This window comes from Charadrius vociferus, unplaced genomic scaffold (assembly GCF_000708025.1).
Source record: "Charadrius vociferus isolate BGI_N301 unplaced genomic scaffold, ASM70802v2 scaffold1, whole genome shotgun sequence".
Lineage (NCBI taxonomy): Eukaryota > Metazoa > Chordata > Aves > Charadriiformes > Charadriidae > Charadrius > Charadrius vociferus.
In genome coordinates this window covers 4,410,636-4,435,171 of record NW_009647680.1, presented here as the reverse complement: position 1 = coordinate 4,435,171, position 24,536 = coordinate 4,410,636, and the positions used below count along the sequence as shown (strand labels likewise).

The window sequence follows — 24,536 nt, the reverse complement described above, 5'->3', positions numbered from 1 at the left end:
TGCTCTCAAGCTGATGCACCACAGTAAGCACCAACTTCTGTGTTTGGTCCTGTAGTAGGTGGCCTGAACAGTGCCCAAAGTTACAAAGAAGATCTGTGCCACAGCTGGAAGAACAAAGTGAAACCTCATCTTTGTCTGATTTTGGGAACCAAAAAGCTCATTGCGGAGTTTGTTTGAATAAAGGGAAACTTCTTCAAAGAAAGCTTTCACTTCGGGGGAAAAAGCCATGATATGATCCTAATATGGATTTGCAAATATCCTGGTAGGGACTGTAAACACCGCTGAGCCCCTGATCTGTTTCCATCCTCTGCCGGCGTGCCAGGGGGACCCAGCTGCACCACAAACCCCGTTTCATCAGCCCATCCCTGGTCCAGACTCAGACGAACCCTTACGCAGATCAAGAAAAACACATCAAAGACTTAGCATGTTTGGGAAAAAGGCAGAATTGGGGGGGGGGAGGAGGGGAGGGGAAAGAGAACTGAACACAACTTATTTTCCCTCCCGTAGCAGGGAAAAAAAAAAAGACAGAAAAAAAGAAAAGCTTTAAAGGGTTTTCAACTTTGTCAACTGACAAGAAAATGTGAACCTTGGAAGCTCAGTAAGCTGTAGCTTGTCTGGTTTCATACAGAACTGATATAAACATTCCTAAAATGATTCATCCTGACATTAGAAAATGAAGAGGAGTGATGACAAACACAGGCATGCTATATAAAGGTAGCCAAAAAATAGTAGCTAGACTTCAGTCTGACTCACAGGAGGTGAACTCTGTTACACTGGGCTAACCTTGTTTTAGCTGATTAATCCCATAAGAAGCAAATTTCAGAGAAAAGATGTTGATCCGAGGAGTTACTCTTTTAAACACCTCTTTGCCTCAAAGGCTGGGACATTCTCTAACATGGCCCTGTTTATTTTTCTGTTTCGGGTCACTTTACAGATTGGGTTTTGTCTAAAAGCTCTCCCTGTTAGAGACTTGGCCTTACAGCCATCCTAATTTGACTGGCAGACATCAGCAGACATTATAACATCTCTGAATGTGGGGAAATCCTGACCATGGAACATGATTTAAGTATCAAGGGTGTCTGGATGATCAAGGCAAGACCACCATGCCGTGAGCACACATTGCTTCAGCCCGAGCCCTGCCATTGCAGAGCTGACTCCTTGCAAGCAGCCCAGCTGCAGAAACATACCCCAAACTCTTTTCCCTTTCGCTTTCCATTCCCTTTTACTCCTTGTCATACAACCCCAAACACCTGCAGTCTAGCAAGTGGAAAAAACACACCATAACACTGTGGGATGCTCAGAATGCATCACTGGTGAGCTGCAGTGCCAAGAAGGATCATTCTGGTCATCTGGGGTCTATCTTCTGTAACATAAACTACAAACCCACACCCACTAATTCCTGTGAGGCTGTCGGTCAGCATTTGCTACTTCACTCCCTGCAGTCTCAGTTGTTAAATTACTCTCAGTGTTCAAAACAATCTTTTTTTTTTTTTTTAGGTCTCAATCTATGAGCATTTGTTCCTTGATTTCACTCTTGCATCACAAGAAAACACAAATCTTTACTGTAATAGATGTCTTAGGTTTGTAAATACACCAATAGTTGCAAGTTTAAAATCCATATAATGTTGCATAAAATATATACATTGTTGAATAAATAACATGAAATTACTTTATTTGATTCTAATAAATCTGCAATAGCCCAAGTGCTACTCTATTGCTGCTACAGAGGCACTACAAAGAGAAACTTCTACAGACTCCTCAATATTTCTTTGTCTCTACAGCTCAACTGAGGTAAAAAACTTGCTGACTGCCCTTTCAGCCCAGCAGACACATCGCTTTTCATAGAATCATAGAATGCATAAGTCTGAAGGAGCCCATAAGGATCATCAAGTCCAACTGCCTGTAACACAGTAAAAATGTTTCAATCCTAGCCATGTTCAGCCTATATAATTTATGCATGTCAAGCTGCTAGCTAGTGAAAAAAAAACCAACACAACCTTATGGGATGCTCAGGATGCAAGCCTTGGTCCCTGAAGGGCTGGAGCACCTCTCCTATAAGGAGAGGCTGAAAGACTTGGGGCTGTTCAGCCTGGAGAAGAGAAGGCTCCGGGGATATCTTATTGCGGCCTTCCAGTACCTAAAGGGGGCCTACAGGAGAGCTGGGGAAGGACTCTTTACTAGGGCATGTAGTGATAGGACGAGGGGGAATGGCCTTAAACTGGAAGAGGGCAGGTTTAGATTAAGCATTAGGAAGAAATTTTTCACTTTGAGGGTGGTGAGGCACTGGAACAGGTTGCCCAGAGAGGTTGTTGAGGCCCCATCCCTGGAGGTGTTCAAGGCCAGACTGGACATGGCCTTGGGCAACCTGGTCTAGTGGGAGGTGTCCCTGCCCATGGCAGGGGGGTTGGAACTCGATGATCTTCAAGGTTCCTTCCAACCCAAACCATTCTATGATTCCACAAAGGAGGCAAAGGCCGTAGAGGAATGTTTCTGCCCAAGGCTGCCTCTCCAAGTCCTCCAAGGGTATGTGGACACAGGCCAAGCAACACTGCCCTGAGCTGACAAATGCATGAACGAGGAAAATGAATGTCACACAAGACTCCTTCTCCATCATCCCTGAGCAGAAAGTATGGGCCATCTCCAGACTTGTGCAAACTGACTCCCAGTGGTGTAAGGCACTCATGGAAAGAACCATCAACGGATCAGTATTTTGCCAGGCTAAAGCACAGATCCTAGCCAGTCACCTGGTCTTAATTTTAGGACAGCAAGAGGCAAGGCACTTCATTTCCTCTAATACTTTATCTACAAGTTAATTGTACTCATGTTGTGCTTTTTTTTATTATTTTTTTATTTTTTTATTTTGACGTTCTCCTGCACTTCCTAGACGTTTGTCTAACCTGACCTAGCAGCTAACCTAGAAGCACTACCTCTGCTGGGAGAAAACACACTTCTCTGCTAAAGTCAGTAGATGCTTGTTACATATTGTAAATCTATTTTCGTAATACCAGAAAAAAAAAACTGCTCATGAGAGGGATCCCACACCTTCTGTTTAACTTATCTGCTGAAGGTTTTACTTTCTGAGTAAATCTGCTCAGGATTTACTGAACTTGAATTTAACAATTTCGGTGGTCCCTTGATCCAAAAGAGTCAGATTTGTAAGTTTAAATGTAAGTAAAGGTTTACTTAGGGCTTTTATAGACTCCAAAACTATTAAGCCCAAAACCAAATCAAACCAAACAAACAAGCCTAAGGAAGTACTGAAGGCATCTGAAATATTAATCTACTCTATTTTTGTTTTACTTAAATTCTTTGTCAAACAGCTGCTAGATTTTCTACTTCTATGAAGAGCAGACAAGCTCTAGGGATTTCTTTCATTTGCCAGCAAGATACTTCACAATATCTGCATTTCCCTAAACACTCTGTAAATCATCGCATAAAGACCAGTTTCATAACCATTTGCACAAGATATTTAACAAACCTTATTAGAATGTCATCATCTTAGATTTTGGTTTTATTGTATTTATCTGTCAGTATGAACTTAGCTCTTGATGTCCTTGCAGACTTTTTACTCAGGCAAACTTCCAACAACTTTTCAGTTTTTTTAATGAAGTATTTCAGAATTTGGCCCATGGGCTTTTCCTGTTGTGGAGAGTTTATTTCTCGAGTTTACAGTACAGGACATGTGTTTCTACATCATCTCCAGTTTTGCTCCTTGCAAATTTCTTGCTTAAAAGCAGCTCAGAGCTAAAACTTCACTGCCACACTGTTAATACCTTCACTGATTTTAAATGAACTCTGGATTACCCAGGGATAAAGACAGCCTTGGCTCTACAAAACACCAGTTTTCTTTTCCAAAAGCAAATGTGTTGCTTTTGACATTGTTTATACTCTTGTATTATTTGCCGAGACCTTTCTGACAAGGCATCAAGCCCAAAAATGTAAATGTACAGATCAGGGCCATCAACTTGTAATCCCATCATGTCTAAATCCAGATACCAAATGGATTAAATAAAGGTGCAGAGGTAACAAGACAAATTCAATATGCAGAAATAAAACCCAAACCAAACCAAAAAAACTTAAAGGTAGAAAATATATAAATAAGTAATAGCTTTGAGACACTTAGGTACAGTACTATAATTTGTCATGTACATCCAGAAACCTCTTCCAGGTAATTCTTCTACCTACTCTGAGATGATTAATGTACTTAAGAGTTTCTCCGCCTGGAGATCAGAATTATTACTTTATAGAATTTTAATTTGGGTACTAATCAGACAAAGTATTCTTCCTCAACAATTTATATTTGGATTTTGTCTGTGGATTTGAGTATCTGCATATGCAAACTTGTCCTTTCCCCTCTTCAAAACTCAGCTTTGACTTATTAAAAAATGTACACATACTGGCCTCCTAACTTGGTATATGCTGTAAATGACATAGCCAGGATTTGACAATCCATGTAGATGAGCAGAGAATTCAAGTCCCTCTGGAATTTTTTTTTTTTTCTTACTCATACAGAACAGTATATGCAAGGAAGGGAAGAAAGATCTCACACTACAAATCTTCCTGATGTAATCAGCTTCAAATTAACCATCTGTGCAAAATGATGGCGAACCAGCAAAAGAGCAGAACTGCTTGGAGCTTTTTATTACCAGACTCTTCCAGCTTCTACTTCAATGGGATTTAAAAGCATATGCACTATGCAGCACTCAAGTAGGTGAAAACAGAGCACACTGTAACACAGGAGAAAATTTCTAGTTTCAAATAAAGTTTCAAACTACCTGTTGCAGGTAGTTGATCTCTGCTTACCTGCTACCAGAACTAGGACCTAGACATTGAATGAATGGCCAAAACTCTTTGGAGGATCTGAAGAAGCAGCCACTTATGCTAATATAAAGCAGATATTTCACAGAAGCATAGAATCTTCTAGCTTGGAAGGGACCTTTAAGATCACTGAGTCCAACCATCAACCTAACACTGCCAAAACCACCACTAAATCGTGTCTCTAAGCGCCATGTCTACATGTCTTTTAAATACCTCCAGGGAAGGCGACTCCACCACTTCCCTGGGCAGCCTGTTCCAGTGCTTGAAAACTGTTTTGGTGAAGAAATTTTTCCTAATATCCCATCTAAACCTCCCCTGGTACAACTTGAAGCCATTTCCTCTCGTCCTATCACTTGTTACCTGAGAGACGAGATCAACCTCCCCCTCACTACGCCCTCCTTTCAGGTAGTTGTAGAGAGCGATAAGGTCTCCCCTCAGCCTCCTTTTCTCCAGGCTAAACAACCCCAGTTCCCTCAACTGTTCCTCAGAAGTCTTGTGCTCCAGACCCCTCACCACCTTTGTTGCCCTTCTCTGGACATGCTCCAACACCTCAATGTCTTTCTTGTAGTGAGGGGCCCAAAACTGAACACAGTACTCGAGGTGGGGTCTCACCAGTGCCGAGTACAGGGGGCAATCACTTCCCTTGTCCTGCTGGCCACACTATTCCTGATACAGGCCAGGATGCCGTTGGTCTTCTTGGACACCTGGGCAGACTGCTGGCTTCTATTCAGCCAGCTGTCCACCAACACTCCCAGGTCTGCCGGGCAGCTTTCCAGCCACTCCTCCCCAAGCCTGTAGTACTGCATGGGGTTGTTGTGACCCAAGTGCAGGACCCGGCACTTGGTCGTGTTGAATCTCATACTATTGGCCTCGGCCCATCAGTCCAGCCTGTCCAGATCCCTCTGTAAAGCCATCCTACCCTCAAGCAGATCAACACTCCCACCTAACTTGGTGTTGTCTGCAAACTTACTGAGGTTTCACTCGATCCTGTTGTCCAGATTGTTGATAAAGATATTAAACAGCCCCAATACCGAGCCCTGGGGAATAAAGTCCTGGAGTCTGAAGGCTGGGATCTTTGCTTTAGGTTCTTTGGGTTTTTTATTTTTTGTTTTATATGTGCCACTTCCATGCCATCTGCCTCTATTAATTCTATCTCATGAAGCTACTGATCAGTGGCTATGCAGAGTATGTCTTAAGCAGAGAGGCAGAGAAAGCTCAACAAGAGTTTATACAAATTACCTGTCTCTGGGTATCAACAAGAGTATGTCAGGATACATGTATGTGTAAATTAAAAAAAAAAAAAGTCACTGAAGGACAACTTCTATGCTAAAACAGTATTAATCTGAAAAGACAACAAGCTCAGGATACACATCTCCTGGAACGACAAATGAGGTCCTTGACAGCTTTATAGATAGTAAAGTACGAAGATATTTATCCAAAATATTTAAGGTCGCGCTGTTCAGAGGAGCAGAAGAGGTGGTACTTTTTCTACTTGAGAGTCAAATTCTTGCAATATAGATTAACATCTTCACATTAAACCTCTTATTTTAGTAACAGGTGGCTTTTTAATTGTTTCCAAAAGAGATTCAGGATGCTTAAAAGGGGAACTGCAAGAGGGGAAGGGGCATCCTACCAGAGGTGCTCGGTCAGGAGGAATGGTGGAGAAAGGAATGAAGCCTCTACGAAAAGTCACATCAGTGAAGGTTGACCTATAGCAACCAGGCAATGTTTTTTCTCTGCTTGAAGAGCCTGAGCTTAGTGGGCTAAGATTTATTGTTTCATCACTTCCAACAAAATGATGTCCCAAATATCAGAGAAATTTAATATGGATTATTTGCCTGAGTGACTTCAATGAAGAAAGGAATTGTGATTGGGTCACTGAAATCACTGGACAAGAACTACAGAGTGCAGAATTCAGTTCCCAGAATCTCCTAAAGCCTCCCTCCTCTCCAGCACACACAGCATCTGAGGGGGAATTCCCAGGGACTAACTCTAGCACCTTCTCTGGTCAATGCAATAATCTGATTCAGAGGATTTAAGATTTCGCTGCTGTCCTGAAGGTCTCTTTGGAAGAGTCTCTCACCCTCGTATTACAGAAGTATGGATTAGCCAAAAGCACTCCCCATTGTTTTGCACAGCAAGAGTGTCAGTCTCGAGGAGGTGTTGTCTCAGTGTCTACATACAATGCATAAAACCCCGACACCTCATGTTTTGGGTCCTAAAGTAATACTTCAGATATTTTGTTATGGTGAAGTATCAAAGTACCTGAAAAAAATAATTGCACACACAATTGTCAGAAATGAAAGAGGACAATCCCTTCATAGCCAACATTTTAGCTGAAAAAAATAATTACTATTCCAAATAGCAGATCTGTGTTGTTGCCATAAAACAAAACTTAATGAAGCCTTTCCATCAGCAGTTCAACTTCAGCAAAGAGGATACTGCAAACTGAGTCCTTCAATCACCACAGCACCTGCTGTGCTTTCCTCCATAGCCACCACTGTAAAAGGCAACAGTAAAGAAGTTTTGATGAAAGACTCCATTCACTACTGCATGTACAGTTGGGACTAATTTTCTTTTCTCCTCAGAGGTGATACTTGTAGTTTAGAGATGGTACCCACTGAAAGAACAGTTTTGAACAGTTTGCACTGTTCCTTGCATGCACCAGAAGGAGGGATTTTAAACTTTAAGCTGTTCAGCCAGCACTTAAGTGACCTCTGAATTCACACCACAACGGCAAAACAGTAGCTCAAGTGAACTTTGTGCAACATAGATTTCAGTTCAAAGCGGAAATGGGGGCACGACAGCAGCTAGTGACAACCAAAACTGCTTCACAAATTTGAGATAACAGGTTATTTGATCCTGCATTTGTGGATGTTTGTTGCAGAGCAGAAGTTTTCACCAAACCTCAGATCTGAGCCATCTCCAAATTTAGAAGAATTCGCCTCTTGGTCTTGTCCTTATTTCAAGGTCTGTCACAATCTAAGTTCCATAAAAAATGATGTAATTGTTTCCTACCTTCTTTTGCCACAAGCAAATCAACACTACTAAAACAACAAGGTTACTGAGCTTTATGAGGTGCTGGGAGTAGACACCAGTCTTTTGGTAGCCAAGCTGTCTAAATTGCAGCTTGTGAGAAGTTTGCGGCTTGCATTGACTGTAGTAGATTCAGCAGAGACCACATGAAAGGACCAAGCACATCTTCTGAAGAACTTAACATCTGCAAAACACAAGGCTATTTCCATGAGGCTTACTGCCAATCCCTTCATGCCAATGCAAGAAATTCCAAAAACATAGCAGAAAAAGTGACTTCTCTTGTAAGACACTAATATGTGTTCTAAACAGGAACCTAGTTCTGAAGTCATTCATTAGCAAAAAAGGGAAGTGCACAACCATAAATGGTCAGTGCTATTGCTTCATTCTGCAAATTATCAGTTGTGTGGTTAAGTGTCTGGAAAGAGAGGGAACTCAATCCTAAGTGGAAAATGTAAGATGGAGATGGAAAGAAAGCCAATGCTGCCATAAACTGCACGCCTGAGTCTCTTCTGGTTCATACAAGTTAAAATGAAGAACCACCATAATGAAGTCAGAGGAAACAAAAAATTTCCAAAATGTAAAAAAACCCCACCAAAACAAGATGGAAGATTCTCCATAAACTAACTTTTTTTCTTGGTTTTGATAAGAGGTGGGGCTTGGTATACTGAAGAAGGTGGAAGCAATGCTTTGGATCTATGAACTGTAATGAAGAACCATTCTCATTGCTAGAAATTGGTACTATTGCTGGTGCCTGCTTTCTTTTCCAAGGGCTTTAAAGATTGAGACAGACAATGACATTTAAACTATATTCCACAGCAGATGAGTTCCACACTTTATTTCACAGAATTGTAAAGAAAGGTCAGTCTTAGGAAGAGCACTAAAGAGAAGATGCCCGACACTTCTTCGGAGTCTGATCTCCAGACCAGATTGCACACTTGGTCTGAAAGACAAATCTTTAAAAAGTTCATCATGTAGAAACACACAAAAATTTGTCCCTTTACAAACCCTCAACTAAAATACTTATTCACACAAAATATTTCTCTTCACTACAGATCAAAATATATTGGAGCTGACTGTATTCTGCTCAGGCTCAATTGTAAGATGGAATAACACTCTATCTGAAATAAGTAAATTGGACACAAGAGAGTACAGGACTGAAAATGTTACTCACACTGTTTTACACAGCATAGTAACAGTTGTGTACAGTTGTGTATAGAATGCAGCGAAAGAAGCACAGTAAAACACGTTAAAAAGAAAGTATTCTGTCAAAGTGCAATCAAAGACAATGGATCAATGAAGACAGTATGAAGCTAGTAGCCCACTATGAACTACTCAGAAACGGCCAGCAGGTCACTCGCAGGAATCCCTTCATCACCATTCCCAGCCTTTCCAATGGGTAACAAAGTCAAGGAGTCACACAAGTGAACACAAAGTCACACCAGTGAATAAAAAACAATGGAAGCACACTTCAACAATGGAGTTTAAAAACGCCGGCTTCCGCATCCATCATGAGAGAAAATTAAGATCTCCAAGTGCCTGAACTTCAGCGTGTACAAGTGACATTGCCAGCAGGCCGAGGGAGGCGATGCCTCCCCTTTATTCAGCACTGGTGAGGCCACACCTGGAGTGCTGTGCCCAGTTCTGGGTTCCTTAGCACAAGAGAGACATGGACATACTGGGGAGAGTCCAACAAAGGGCCATAAAGACAATTAAAAGTCTGAAGCATCTCTCCTATAAGGAAAGGCTGAGAGAGCTGGGTCCGTTCAGCCTGGAGAAGAGAAGGCTTAAGGGGACCTTATCAATGTATATAAATACCTAAAGGGAGGGTGCCAAGAGAATGGAGTCAGATTCTTTTCAGTGGTGCCCAGCAGCAGGACCAGAGGCGATGGGCACAAACTGAAATACAAGAGATTCCCTCTGAACATGAGGAAACACTTTTTTGCTGTGAGGGTGACCAAGCACTGAAAGAGGCTGCATAGGAAGGTTGTCGAGTCTCCCTCCTTAGAGATACTCAAATGCCATCTGGACGTGGTCCTGGGCTACTGGCTATATGTGGCCCTGCTTGAGCAGGAGGGTTGGACAGGAAGATCTCCAGAGGTCTCTTTCAGTATCAACCATTCTGAGATCCTGTGACATGAAGCCTTTGACAGCAGAGCCAGGTCACAGGTTAGCAAAGAAGCGAGACTGGCAGCTCTGAGTTCAGAGCAACATGGATTTTGCTTCTCTAAATTCCCACGTGCGTTTTGCACCAATGGCTTCTGCTCATTCCTTCCATCAGCAGGGGGAAGAACCCTTTCAATTGACAACAAGGAAAAGAAAATAAATGCCACTGCACACGTTTCTAAACAATGCTTACCTCTCTATGCTCCCTCAGTTACGACTCAGAGCTCCCTCTGGCTCCGAGTGAAACAGGTGGGACCTTTGCCAGGGTGCAATGGGAGTGGGTTCAGGCCCTTTCCACAGCCTCCCAATGTGTTCCTCCACCCCAGCGTTATGTAAGAAACTGAGCTAAACTGTAAATATTACACAACCTCAAAAAGGGAAGGGACTAGTAAAATATCTTCATGACTCCTTCACGCTGACTCACCCCTTCCTTTGCACTTTTGCTTACAGTCCTCACTTAGAGTATAAAGATATGCCTGAACCGGCCACGTCTTGTCTTTTAAGCATACTCCAGGCACAGTGAGATGTTTCATCAGCTTAGACAGGACATCACACAGAGCCTAAGCAGGACAAGAGCACCGGGAAGAAGGCTGAAGCCTTCCCCCCAGCTCTGCCACCGTCATGGCTGTACTGTGCTTCCAGCCTCTGAAGCCCCACGCACCCCTCATGCTGCTCTCGCTGTGGCTCCAAGGCCCACACTCCTACACCAGCCTAGAAAAATCATAGAATCATAGAATGGTTTAGGTTGGAAGGGACTTTTAAACTCATTCAGTCCCAACCCCGCTGCCATGGGGAAGGAGAACTCCCACCAGACCAGGTTGCTCAAAGCCCCATCCAGCCTGGCCTTGAACACCTCCAGGGATGGGGCCTCAACAACTTCTCTGGGCAACCTGGGCCAGTGCCTCACCACCCTCACAGTGAAAAATTTCTTCCTAATATCTAATCTAAATCTACCTTCTTCAAAAAATAACCCAGGGATTATCATCATCCAACAGAAGAAGCAGCAGTAGTGTTCCAGCTTGCTTGGTAACTACAAGTAGGTCAGATGGAAGCAGAAAAAATACTGAGTTAAGCTATTGCCTACACAGTCTATAAGCACAGTCACGTGTCTGGCTCTGTACTAAACAACAGGGAAAAAAAGCTTTCTAAACAGGATGGCAGCCCAAGGCATACTCTATGACCTAGAAAGACATGTGGAAATGACTGTCCCCTGCCTAGGCTGGGCAAAACGATGGTCATAAACCTAGACAATCCAAATCCTCATTATGCTGTAAAATAGCCATTTACCGAATAACAGCATTTCTCCAGCATAGCTGATGTTCTACCGAAATATGTTTGTGGCCATAAAGATGAATCTCAGTAACTCAGTGGTAACTTCATATCTTGTAATAGCTAAAGCACGTATGCCATCTTGAAGGATATGCTGTTATGCTGAAGGATATCACTGCACTTTAAAGTGTAAAGCATTGAGCATGAACAGAAATTGCCTGGTCTAGTATTACATACTTAAAATGTAATGCATTGTGCATGAGTGGAAATTGCTAGTTCTAATGTTTCATATTGAATATGTGACCATAAAAATTATACAAACTGTAATTTATCAACCAGACTTATATATCTGAAATATACTGCATATTATCTGATATGAGTTATTTATATTCACTAAGAGAACTGACTCATAACAAGAGATCTATTTTCCATAGCTCCTAGATCTAGAAGTTTTTGTGCAAAAATAATTTTTCATAACTTGCATTATTATAGTGTGTGATTTTAAATACTGCATGAAATCCTTACCTCATACAAAGAATCTGACTTCAATAAAACATCCTATTAAACTCTATCCTGTGATCTAACCCAGTAGGTCCACGTCAGCAGTCTCTTTTCTGATAAAAACTCTCGTCACAACAAATACGAAGTTTTGCCAGGGAAAAGACTGCTGAACCAGGCCTAATAGCCTTTTATGACATTATTTCTGGAAATTAGAATCACATGATCCATTGTCTTAGCAGTAGAAGAGTAAATCTTTATAACAGTCCCATAGTTTCCAAGCTGTGCAATTACTACTAATGATCTAATTATTACCATTATTTTAATTTCCTCTGAGATGGGCAGTCAGAAATCAAGAACACAATGTTTTGAGATTAATGTTTAAATAGGATATGTCCATTGGTACAGAACAGGTGTAACTATTAAATATAGCTATGCTAGGGCCAAATGAGTGCAAAGAGCAGTTTGAGACATGCTAAACTCTTTACATTTATTTTCTGACCACTAAACTAGTAATTAATATAAATAAATACTGATTGAAACATTCTGCACAAAAAACCAGCTACTATTCCATCAGTATTGCAATGCACATCATTTTTCAGCATTGCAAATCTAGTTATCTTCACACATTACACAGAGGAAAGCCTGAAAAACTGCATACTGGAGTTAACAACAGACAAATAGCTCATACCTCTGCTTTCTATCGGTTAAGCCAATAGCCAGGAAAACTGCAAAAATCAGGCTATGCAAGTGACAATAATGCTTCATCAAACTGTAGAGAGGCAGCTTCATTTAAGTGAGATTCACTCCCAGATTTACAGCACAAAATTTATTTTGGATAGAATTTAGTGTGGGTTCCCTTGTGACACTACCTGCCTGACAGCTCAGCATACAGATAAATAAATTTAAAAAACCTCAAACAAACTCAGAACAAAACACCCCACAAAACTAAAGAGCTGGGAGTGGACAGGACCTGGTTGTGCCCTCTGAATCTCAAGTAACATTAAAACATCTCAGCTGTTCCACAGCACTAAGTACAATTCGGTGGAGATAAAGTATCAGTTATCAGTCCAAAGAAAAGAATCAAACGTGAATCTCCATGGTCTTCTTGAAGAAGAATATCAGTTTCAGGCAATCCTAAATTATTCCCTTTGGAAGAAAAAGGCTGCCACTAATATTCAACCTTAGACTCTGCTTTTTGTAACAACATAGCCGGTGCAGTACAGGGATTTTCTGGCAGCATCTCCCACTGCTCACTCCTGGAGAACTTCAGATATGTTTATATACAATTTCACTTTATTCCAGTCTGTCTCCAGAGGGTCCAGTTCCCATTCTAGATAAACTGAGCTCAGTAAGTCATAATCCCACTGTTGTATGACTTCACTGGTCTATCACTTTAAGTCATCAATATATCTCTTAATATAAAAAGAAGGCTATTTTAGAAACTTCTTTTTAAAACTTTATGTTTTTCTAACTTTGGAAAAGGCAGTTGCAGGAATGTCTTTTCGTTGAATATCAAAGATGACAGAAAATTCATTACAATTTGTGCTCATTCTGTGTTAAGGTCTACAAAAATGGCTGAAATCTCTTTTATGAAACAATGATCAAAATCACTTGAATTTTATTTATTTATTTATTAGTGTTTTTCACTTATGGAAGACTTTGAAAAAAGTTCGTATTATCATTTTCTCAACAGTGGAGAAAATTAAATATGTATTGAGTACTGCCATACATAATAATCATCCCATTTCATATTCATTGGTACCCTCATAAATGAAACATGAGGTCTTCTGGAGGGAATTTTCACCTTGAAGGCAATAAAGACCATTTGCTTACCAAATATAAATAAAAGGGAAAGTACAGGAAAAAAATTGTCTTCCTTACCATTGTAAGGGTGAATGGATGGCTTTCCAGTGCGGACACTCTTGGACAGTGCAGAATAACATACTGAAACAAAATCAGCCAGAGAAAATAAAATGACCACAAAGATATGGTCAAAACATTGGGTGATGGGTTAGTGCGTACAAAGTGAAAGTCATCCCTATAGACAATGCTACATGAACAGCACTGATTTCTTAGAGGCACATTAACTCACCTGACCAGGCCTCGCTTTAAAGTCGTCTTTCACCATCCTTACTTCAAGGACGTTGGAGGGATGGCTTATCACTGAAGTTATTGTGACCGGTTTATTGCTGCGGATGTAGCGGTACAGCCTTTCCACACAGTACAAGCACAAAGGTCCAGAAATCCAAAACCAGGTCTACGGGAGAACAAAACTATGTTACCTCAAGGACTTCTAATTTTAGGTTTTCTACTTTCAAAACTACACGAGTGCTTGCAGAACGTCCTTTCACATCTATTGTGGAGCAGTGTTTTGGCCACGAGTAACCTCCACATCTCTCTACGTGCAGAAATCCAAGCACGTTATGGAGGCTTCATCAGTCTAACCGGCAGCATCACCCACAAGCACAAACGATTTCAATCATAAAACTCATCAGGAACAAAATGCTAATGACCTCATTTGCAACCATGTTACGCTGGTTTTGTGTAGTTAGATTGCAACTGGTTTCAGCAGTGAAGGACACAGGACATGCACTGTTTCAAAATCTAACAGACCAGAGTACTACAAAACTGGTTAACCTTTGCGGAAAAACGCTTTCTGGCTTACAATATTATTTGACTATTACCTTCTTTTAATCATCTCAGGTACAAGCCAAAAACTAAGAAAGAAGCAATTCTTGTGCTATAGAATTTAGGCTTATATTAAGCTAGTGTAAAATCACAGACAAGGGAGAGAAATGGGCACTTTTGAATCACGATTCATTTGCCCCTGTGGAAGACGTGTATGCTAGACAAATAACGCTCTGGAAATGCCCATTTCTCTGCAGTGATTACATCGAGAGCCCTGGGTGACTCCCTCAGATGGAGGCATTTGCAGCTGCTCAGCTAAATCCCACGCTAAGAGTCCATTACTAACAGCTCACAGCAGAGCTAACTACTGATTCCACATCTGCTCAGTCTCATTCTAGCCGTGGCACTGAAGTGCCCTCCACCCTTATCCATCTTCCCTTCCCAATTTTTGAAGTTACACATCAGCATCTCTTGCAACTAGCAGAGTATTTAATTTCCTCAAGCACCTCTGGCCTTAAAAACTTCAGTAGCTCTCAAGACCTAAGGCTTTTTTTTTTTTTTTTTTTTTTTTCTTTTTTTTAAGACTTGGTATCTCTAAGTGCATGAAACACTTCCAAATACAAAAAAGTCCTAAAATAAAGTTACGAGCTGCCAGGACAACACTGAGTGGCCATTTCTTTTCATGGCTCTTGTCTTCCCGTAAATGCTTCTAAAGTAGACATCTTAAGCCCCAAAGAATGCCCCAAAGTTTGATGTCCTGTGGGTCACATGGAACCAGATATACATTGATGCTTGTAATTCAGGAGCATTACCACAACAAAATACAAATCCAAAGAACTTGGTTGGAGGACTTCAGCATAGAATTGACTGTTTCTTATGATGATTATTTGCTCCATAGTAAAACGGGTTCCCACTGCAGCTAGAAAGGGATATACGTGTTCTACAGAAAACAACTACAATAATAAAAAATAAGAAACTCCTGTAAGGTCTGTTATGGAACCACCTGGAATGGTGGGCCTTGGCCTTGTGAAGTCCGTATTCCCAAACTTCCTCAGGCTACTTGCCAATACAGCCCAGCTCATCTTTTCTCAAAAGAAAAGAGAAAAATTGGATGAAGAAAAAGATGCTTTCACAAAACACAAAGAAACAAAAGGAAAACGGAAAACAGAAAAAGAAAAGGCTTTTCTATCCCCACTGCCATCACGCTCATTTACCCATGCCGCACATAAAACAAGCCTGTCTGCAAACAACAGGCTATACAAAGCCAAACCACAACCAACTGCAACCCAGAAACGAGTATTAGGACTTCCATCTGCATGGTAAAAAAGAGAACAAATGGAGTTTGATTATTTCAATTAACTACTGCCACATAATGCTTACAAAGGGACCTTATGAATATGTTATATAAATGTTTGCTCTGAAGTGCTACGCTGTAATTTAAAGTCACATTTATAGCAAGACCAATACATCTCTTAGCGTGTCATACAAAAAAGAACATTACAACCAATCTCTTGACATTTTTCCACCCTATTCTATGCACCACATTGTAATGCAGTTCAAGGTTTAATACAGATTGTTTTTTTCCCACCAAATCTTTGAATGCCTGAAAAGGTTTTAATAATATTTTCCATTATTAAAACATCTGGTCTGGAAAAGGAATAATTAGTGGTTATGGCTGACTGAAAGACTTGGCATGGCTTGTAATACCTGAAATGTCGGATCATACAGACCTCTGGGAAGTGTGACTGGAACTTGGGTTCCTCAGAACAAATTCTCATAAAGTTATTTTGTACAAAGGGTTCTGGTAGTGATAAGTCCTCTGGGAAAGGCTCAGTAGTATAGTCAGGAAACGACTCTTCAAAAGCCTTTGGCAACGTCATATTCTCTCGGAGTGTTTTGTTAGGATTAAAGCAACCAGGAGGGTGTTCCTCTAAGTTGGTCTGGTACTTGAGCACCCCCCTACAGGAAAATAAAAATAGAAAAGACACTGAAGTAACAGTCAAAACCAAGAAACTCATCTTAATTCAGAGAGGGTTTTAGAAAGCAGTCACAATGCTCATCTTCTGTAAGATTTTTTTTATTCTGTTTGCTTTCAGGACTTTCAGTGAGATCGAAGCTTTGCAACAATAGAGCCCTCTGTCACTGGAAGCAAGGTTTAACTTTTCCAACTCACTTGGCACTCCCCCACTGAACAGCCTCAAGCTTAATTCTACTTGAAAGGGGGAAGATATAGTGGGAGCCTTGAAAAAAAATTAAATAACCATATTTCCAGTTCAATCACACCCAGGCTGTTTTCACTCATCCTCCATAGAATCAGCAAGCCCCATTTTTTTTGAGGCAATCTGTAGCAGAAGTGGCCTAAGTTGCCGAATCATAAATTACGGGAATGTTCCTAGTATTTGGTGTTTATCAGGTTTGCACACAACGGTATAATTTGCTCCATTGAAAAACATGTTGTTAAATAGATAGAAGGAAAAAAGAAAGCCCTGCATGATAGCCAAGGAACCTTCCTTGCAAATTATTTTGCGGGGTCTAAGATTGTTTTTTTAAGCTAAAGTTAAATTTATGCTCAATGGGCCAAGGCCAATGGTATGAGGTTCAACATGGCCAAGTGTCGGGTCCTGCACTGGGGTCACAACAACCCCATGCAGCGCTACAGGCTTGGGGAGGAGTGGCTCAAAAGCTGCCTGGCAGAAAAGGACCTGGGGGTGTTGGTGGACAGCCAGCTGAATATGAGCCAGCAGTGTGCCCAGGTGGCCAACAAGACCAATACCATCCTGGCCTGTATCAGGAATAGTGTGGTGAGCAGGACTAGGGAAGTTGATTGTCCCCCTGTACTCAGCACTGGTGAGGCCCCACATCGAGTACTGTGTTCAGTTTTGGGCCCCTCACTACAAGACTTGAGATTCTGGAGTGTGAGGGGTCTGGAGCACAAGTCTTCTGAGGAGCAGCTGAGGGAACTGGGGTTGTTTAGCCTGGAGAAAAGGAGGCTGAGGGGAGACCTTATCATTCTTTACAGCCACCTGAAAGGAGGTTGTAGTGAGGTGGGGGTCGGTCTCTTCTCCCAAGTAACAAGTGACAGGATGAGAGGAAACAACCTCAAGTTACGCCAGGGGAGGTTTAGATTGGATATTAGCAAAAATTGATTCACTGAAAGTGTTGTCAAGCATTGGAACAGGCTGCCCAGGGAGGGGGTTGAGTCACCATCCCTGGAGGTATTTAAAAGACAAGTAGATGTGGTGCTGAGGGACATGATTTAGTGGTGGACTTGGCAGTGTTAGGTTTATGGTTGGACTCGATGATCTTAAAGGTCTTTTCCAACATAAACAATTCTATGATTCTATGATTATAGTAAAACAAAGTGAGAACTTTGCAGCTGCAGCTAGAAACTATGAAGAAAGAAGTAGAAACCTGAGACACTCTGGGATAACTCAACACATGAATGAATAATTGAAAACGGGGAAGAACCAGTAATACTAGTAATAAAGTTCCTCGGAACGCTACATGCCTCCAAATCTGGATTTGATGACAGTAAAAGCACAAGGAGAAATATTTTAAAAAACAGAGGGCTAAATGACAGCTGCATAGGATGATGCTGGGTGGGAAATAAGGCACACTGACACAATGTCTGGTGAGACATGCCCTCTGAGCGCTAGACCACATGGTGAAGGTTCCTCTCAAGTATACGATCAAACATATGCTCCTCCCTCCTCTCCCCAACATACACATACTGCAGCAGCAGTGACAGAGTTTAACTCACAAGAAGAGAGAGAATATCTGCAATATTCCCAACTTAAACAGGTTCCGACAGGCCACTGGCAATCTTCCCTACTGAAATGCAGTCCTGACAGCTAGTAACAAGCTTCCTGCATGGTCCAGTGAATAATGTACAGCTTGGAATTTAAACCTGCCCACTCTAAACTCCACATCCAACCCTGGGATAATCACTTGGGAAGTGTTCGTGTGCCTACACCCATGCTTCTGTCTGTATTCATTGCCCAGTCATGCCTACCGCTTGCATCTGGCATCACCGTTGGTCATTGCATATTTGCAAAGTGACAGATACCCCTAGCGTTATGCTAGCTCCCAGCTCCATAAATATTATGGTGCCTCACAGATTTAGCTGGAAGTCACAGCACATGCGATAGTTTTTCAGTCAACCTTGTGTACATGCCTGCCAGCTGCTCTCACAGCTTCTCTGTTCCCAGAACAACCCAAAAGAGGATTCAAAGTTCTCCTTGAAACATGAATAGCTGAACTGCAAACATGACCGTCCCCTCCAGTGATCTCTAGTTTGCTTAAACTATTACAAACATGCTAACTGAGTGGCAAACTGGGCTGACAAAGCTGCCTGTTAACAGCAGGTGCGATGACTCCCATTTCTGAAGCTGTCAAGGAAAGGCAAGTTGTCTTCCACACCCCATATCAGTCCCCAGAAAGGCTGGGTTCTGCACAACTCTTAAGGAGCTTAAGATACATCCTCACATATTTACAACACTTGAATACATAAAAATCAATATGTGGATGTCAGTAAGTAGGAGACAGACACCTTCAGCAAACAAAAATGGGAGAGACAAAAAGAGCAAGACATATGAAAGTGTCCTACTGGCTGAGCAACACAGCATGCAGTCTATTTGCATGGACATACATCAAACTCTGCCCCAATTTTCCACCCCCAAAATAGAGACAACATTCACTTCTGGCTAGAGCTGGAAAATATCTATCACTATTTCTTGAGATTTTTACAATGATAAGCTAGAGGTCAACGGTTCTCAATGTTTTTATAGGGAACCACACTGCTCTTATCTTCTCATCCATCTTCTGCTGCTCAACTCAAGGTGAGTTGCTTGAGGGGTCTCCTAAAGGTCAACAGGTGGGTGGAATCTTAAGAATTTTCAGCCTTTGGCAGATAAATCCTTGGGTAACACTAGTGACTTTTATTCTCAGCTCCGATGAACCAGCATAACCCACTTAACTCCACAGTAATATCAAATTTGAATCAGCTGAGGACTGGGCTCTAAATGTTTCATATGTTTTACAGCTCCATATATTGGTACATCAGGCTTCTGTTTTAACATAAACTATTTTTTGTTGTTGCTATTACTGGCTTAAAATATAGCTAAATTAATTTAGATATGCACCAAGCCTTATGACACTAAAATATTTGAAAGTCACATTGCAAGAAGTACAAGTGCAACAAAAGTCTTTAAGGATAATTACCTGAAAGATTCTCCTCCACCTTGGGGTAGGGATGAAAGAACATACCAATAATATACAACAGATGCATCATGTCACTTTATATACTGCTGAGAACTGCTTGGCTACCCTGAAGAAAAGGTACTACAAGAACATATCTATAATAGTTTGAAACAAAACAAGAATCCAGGAATACTGTGGAAACACTCAAATGGAGGGACTTCCAAGACAGGTAAATCCTCACCCAATCTGCCTGCACAGTCCAGCCACAGGGAATGCCTTGCTCTGGAGAGCAACTGGCCGTGTGTCTGCAAATCTCTAAGACATGCCACGCAGGAGTCACTTGGCTCCTAAGCATGTGTGTCTAAGCTTCCTTTATTCTCAGAAGAGATCTTCTAATCAGCATTGCCAATGGAGCCCAGCAATCAACCCAGCCCATTTGAATGAGATCTTTGTAGCAGCAGGTTAGCTAAAGCATTCCTGAGGCTCCACTGACCGTATTTATTAGAACTCATTAGACTATAATGGGAGACAGACACTTAGAAAACATGTACAGACTTACATTTAGGCGTCTTAAACTTGAACTGACTCCCACTCTCCATGACTCATTCTTCTCCCACTTTTAACTGACACTCAGTTTTTTTAGACTCACATTGAATTCACACTTTCCAATTCAATATTAAGGAGGCCGTGTACAAGAAGATGCCCGTTTAACGCGTAGTGTATTCCTGCAGCCTTGGTCTGCAAACTACTCCAACTATACTTCTTCCTTCATGAAGTGGCGACATGGTTAGGAAGACAATGGGCAACAGATAATACAGTGAAGGAGATGAATTAAACTGGACATGAAAAATACTCCAAAGGCAAACACTGGAACAGATTGCCTAGGCAGGTTAGAGGATCTGAGTCACCAGATGTTTTCAAGAAGTTAGACAAACACCTGTCAAGAACAATTTAGCAAAAGTTTATCCTGCTCCAGCATGGGGACAACAGGTTACATTCATCTTCCCCAGATGAACAAGAGCTACACCACAGCAAAAAAACCCAAACAAACAAACAAAAAAAATCACAGAGAAGTGGAATTGTGTCCAGGAATTCCAATTGTTTTGAGCTCATTATTTCAATTAACCAGATCTCAAGCTGCGTTTGTTTTGTTCAACAACATATTCCCACCGTGATCTTACTAGGCCTAATTATCTTTCACTGTTTACTTTAAGCTGTGGTGCTCAGTGTCACACAGACATTCCAGCACCCCATGTTTCAGTAGATGTTTAGTGACAGGGAGAAATAAACCTCGTTCAAACGCACCTTCCCTTCCCTGTGCTAGCCTCTGCGCCTACATCCACAAAGGAAACTTCAGAGATGTTAACTGACCAGATTTTCACACAGTGTAACACGTGGAAGCTGCTTTTCTTTGCGGTAGAGGTATCTTGCTTGTGCCAGACACAAACCTGACCATCAGCTTCATGGCACATGAACACTCGTCTCATGTTTGTGAAAACAAGAAGGAAAACTAGTACATTTTGTGTCACGGCAATGAGAAAGAGATAATTAGGAAGAGGCCATTCCTTCCCTCTCCTTAGGAGTCCAAATGAAAGGTAGAGAGGAAAGAGAAAGGCATGTGCAACTTTACTTCTCATCCTCCTCTCAGCAGCCAGGTAAGAGGGGGTAGAAAAGAGGGTTTTTTTCTTGATTTCGCACTAGAAACTGGTAAAATGGACAAGGAATAAACTTGGAAGTGAAGAAGTTTGTGCTAGCTGGCTGTAGTAACACACAATTCTCCAAGCTACAGTCTGAACATTATTTTAATAATAACCTGTTGAAAAACCGAAGACCATAGCATCTTGTCAAGAAGTTGGCCCACTGTGCACCAGTGAGCTTGGGAAAGGCAGTAATCAAGGGAACTGCTCTTTCTGGTTGTGCTTCAGCCAAAGGGACAGTGTATTCCATTTACTTACCCAGAAACATGCAGCATCAGCAGCATATAGAAGACAAAGAAAAGGTTGTGTGTATACCAGAAGATGTCATAGTTTGAAACCCTGAAAAGAATAAACCATGGTTCAATGCCGTTTCACTCAGATGGAATCACTGGTAATTAAAAGCAGACCTGCGCACAGAGAACATCATTATACACCATGTAGTCACGTAGAATAGTCTAAGCCCAGTATGTATTCCTCCAGGCACGCTGTACTTGCACACAATTAAGTGTTGGGAAGAACAGGAGACTGGCAAAGAAGTAAGAATTTGAGAAAGAGAGATGAAGGACGTAGAATACAGATCTAGCTGAAGAACTCTTCCAAAATGAGGAGACTTCACTGCTTTCATAGGCCCTACTTAGTCCCTGTCAGATCCTTACACCTAGAATAGTTCCTCAGTCTCCAGCCTCAAAATTCAACCTCTTTAGAGTGAGTGTCTCCTTCCGTTCTCCCTGTCCTGACACAAGGCTGTGGTGTTTAGTGTGTCACTAATGGTACAACATACAAACAGGTAGCACAGACAGCAGCAGAAGGGCTGGTGGGAAAGGTAAACGAAGGTGTGAGGGTATGCAGTGGAAGGAGATACAGGAGGAAAGGGAACTAGAGCAAGGAGGCAACCAGAGGACAGTTAGGAGAATTTTCAGGGCAGGAGGCCACATACAGTGGGGCTCCAGGACTGATGGTCTTGGGAGGAGCAAGAAGAACACTACCACTGTGAGGATCAGGAAAGGTGAAGGGGAAAAAGGACTTACTTTCATCAGTAATTTGTTAGGTAATGCAAAAAGAGACCAAAGAAAATACTCATCTTGAACTGTTTTCTGTTAAGCCTGTTTGTTTTTACTTGAGTAAAATAGTCACCAAAAAACAACAACAATCAAATGGTTAAGAAAATATCCTGCGTCGTTGCACACAAACATACCTCTCACACTACACAGCATGGTAGGAGAGTCCCTTCCAAAACCTAAAAACCAACCCCCATTCACAAGCCAGAACAATTATTAAATAAAAAACAGCCTTAACTCTGAGTACATAGTTTAAGGAGCTACTCCTCCAACACAGCTAACTTTTTTCAGATTTTTTTCCCCTCCTACGGTCTTTTACATAAACAGCTAGCTACCCTTGCTTCAACACGTCTGAAACACACGCTGCATTTGTTTCTGTCAATACAGGACTTAGCTGTTTTCTTTCTCAAGACACAAAAAAATAATTTTGATTCTCTGAGGGCCACCAAAATAAAACCCAAGCAAGGGCAGTTCTAAGGAACCCCGCAACACCAAGGGGCTCTGAAGCCCCCCCTCCCTTCATCCTGCCATCCTTCCCCCATTCCGCACCATGCTAACATTTTTTCCTTCTTGAGGCTGCTGAAACCATTTGTAACTACCCACAGCCCAGTAAGCATTTTCACACAGTCGCTCGGTGTTTGTAAGTAGTTGTGGGAGTGAACATCAGTAAGATGAAAGTAAAGGATGATGGTGTGGGGACTGGAAGCACAATGAGAAGGCACAAAGAGAATAACATTTACCCCCAGACCCGAAACAGGTCTTGGAGCTCTGGTTTAATTTGGTATCTTGTTACAATACCAAGAGCTGCACTGAGTTCATTTTTATTGGATCTTAAGCACTTTTTTCAGGATGCACCAATTTTTCAAAATGTCAGTAATGGAAAGTCAATTCCAGCTTCTGGCGGGTTGTTTTTAACAGCTAATTATTATTACTGATTAAAATTACTGTAAACTTCTTGTCTGAGTATGTCTAAATGTCAGCTTCCAGCCAGTTCAGAATTTTACTCTTCTTTCAACATTCCAGCAGATAGTTCTACTACAAAATCCTGGTTCCTCACATGTATCGAACTCCCCTAAATGTAATTTAGTCCTCTCAACTTCACCTCCTTAAACTAAAGGGATGGAGATCCTTGAACCTCTTCCCACAAAGCATATTTTCCAACATTTTAATAATTTTGGTTTTTACTTGTATCCTTCTTAAACTCTGTGTCCTACAGATACATACAACATCCTAATACACTCAATAATCTTCCTACTGCTACGTATATATTTTTATAGTTCTTCTGAACATTTATTACTTTCTCTGCCTTCTCCTTAGGGCTCAAAATTGACATTATTCATAGAATGAATGCACTTCTTTGGAACTCAAAGTCCTTAAAACTTGTCATGAAGTTACATATTAAACTTTAATTTTGGTTAACCCACTTTAGAATTTCGCAGGTGCAGATCTGCAAGAGTTAACTTACTGAGAAATGTAAGGGGATATTGCCATGCTTTAAAGGGGCACAGTAAGCAGCACAGTTTTAGAAAAATATTTTTAATCCTGTTACAGCTAGTTTTGAAAAGGAAGATATATGTGGTAGATAGAAGACGAAATTGAAGACTGGAATATTTGGTTACAAAAAGAGATGGCATTGGAGCAGCTTATATTTTAATGTTCCTTTAAATATGTGATTTCCAGAGTCACTAGTAATTGTGTTCAATGGAAACATTCTTGAACCACATTCATTTGAAAGTTAGCAGAAATGTCAACATTTATTCATAGGTTTGATTTTATTTTCTAATAACTTCATAACCCTACCAACAAACAACTACTGAAAAAAAAAATGTTGGTCTAATTCCCAGGTATGACACAGCAAAAATATAGAAAATGTTTCAAACAACACTCACTTTCTCCTCTTTAAAAAAATAGCAGCTAATTCAATCCTTCTAATACTTATTCACACAGTTTCCTGAACAAGTAAAGGCACGAAAATAACAGGATAATAACACACAGAAAAATTTCAGGAAGAACATACAAAAGTAGAAATGATTAAGCAGGTCAGTGTGCAAGAGTGAATTAAGGCTGAAATCTAAGAGAGTATAATAGTCTCTGAAATATTTTTTAAAAGCCCAGTTTCTGATAGGCAGTGAACATTTACAATTAATTTTTCTAAGCCCATAATGTG

The 24,536-nt window shown here is 41.1% G+C and overlaps 1 protein-coding gene across 2 annotated transcripts in view; it reads right to left on the bottom strand.

The window, feature by feature from the left end:
• NOX4 (NADPH oxidase 4) overlaps positions 1–24,536 on the bottom strand; it is a 106,691-nt gene that overhangs the window by 64,674 nt on the left and 17,481 nt on the right. For both annotated transcript variants that reach the window (XM_009881185.1, XM_009881186.1), the window contains exons 7-10: positions 21,570–21,650; positions 16,146–16,374; positions 13,880–14,044; positions 13,669–13,731 (exon numbers count right to left, since the gene is read on the bottom strand). In XM_009881185.1, coding sequence (XP_009879487.1) covers positions 13,669–13,731; positions 13,880–14,044; positions 16,146–16,374; positions 21,570–21,650 — 538 coding nt within the window. The remainder of the gene's footprint in view (positions 1–13,668; positions 13,732–13,879; positions 14,045–16,145; positions 16,375–21,569; positions 21,651–24,536) is intronic.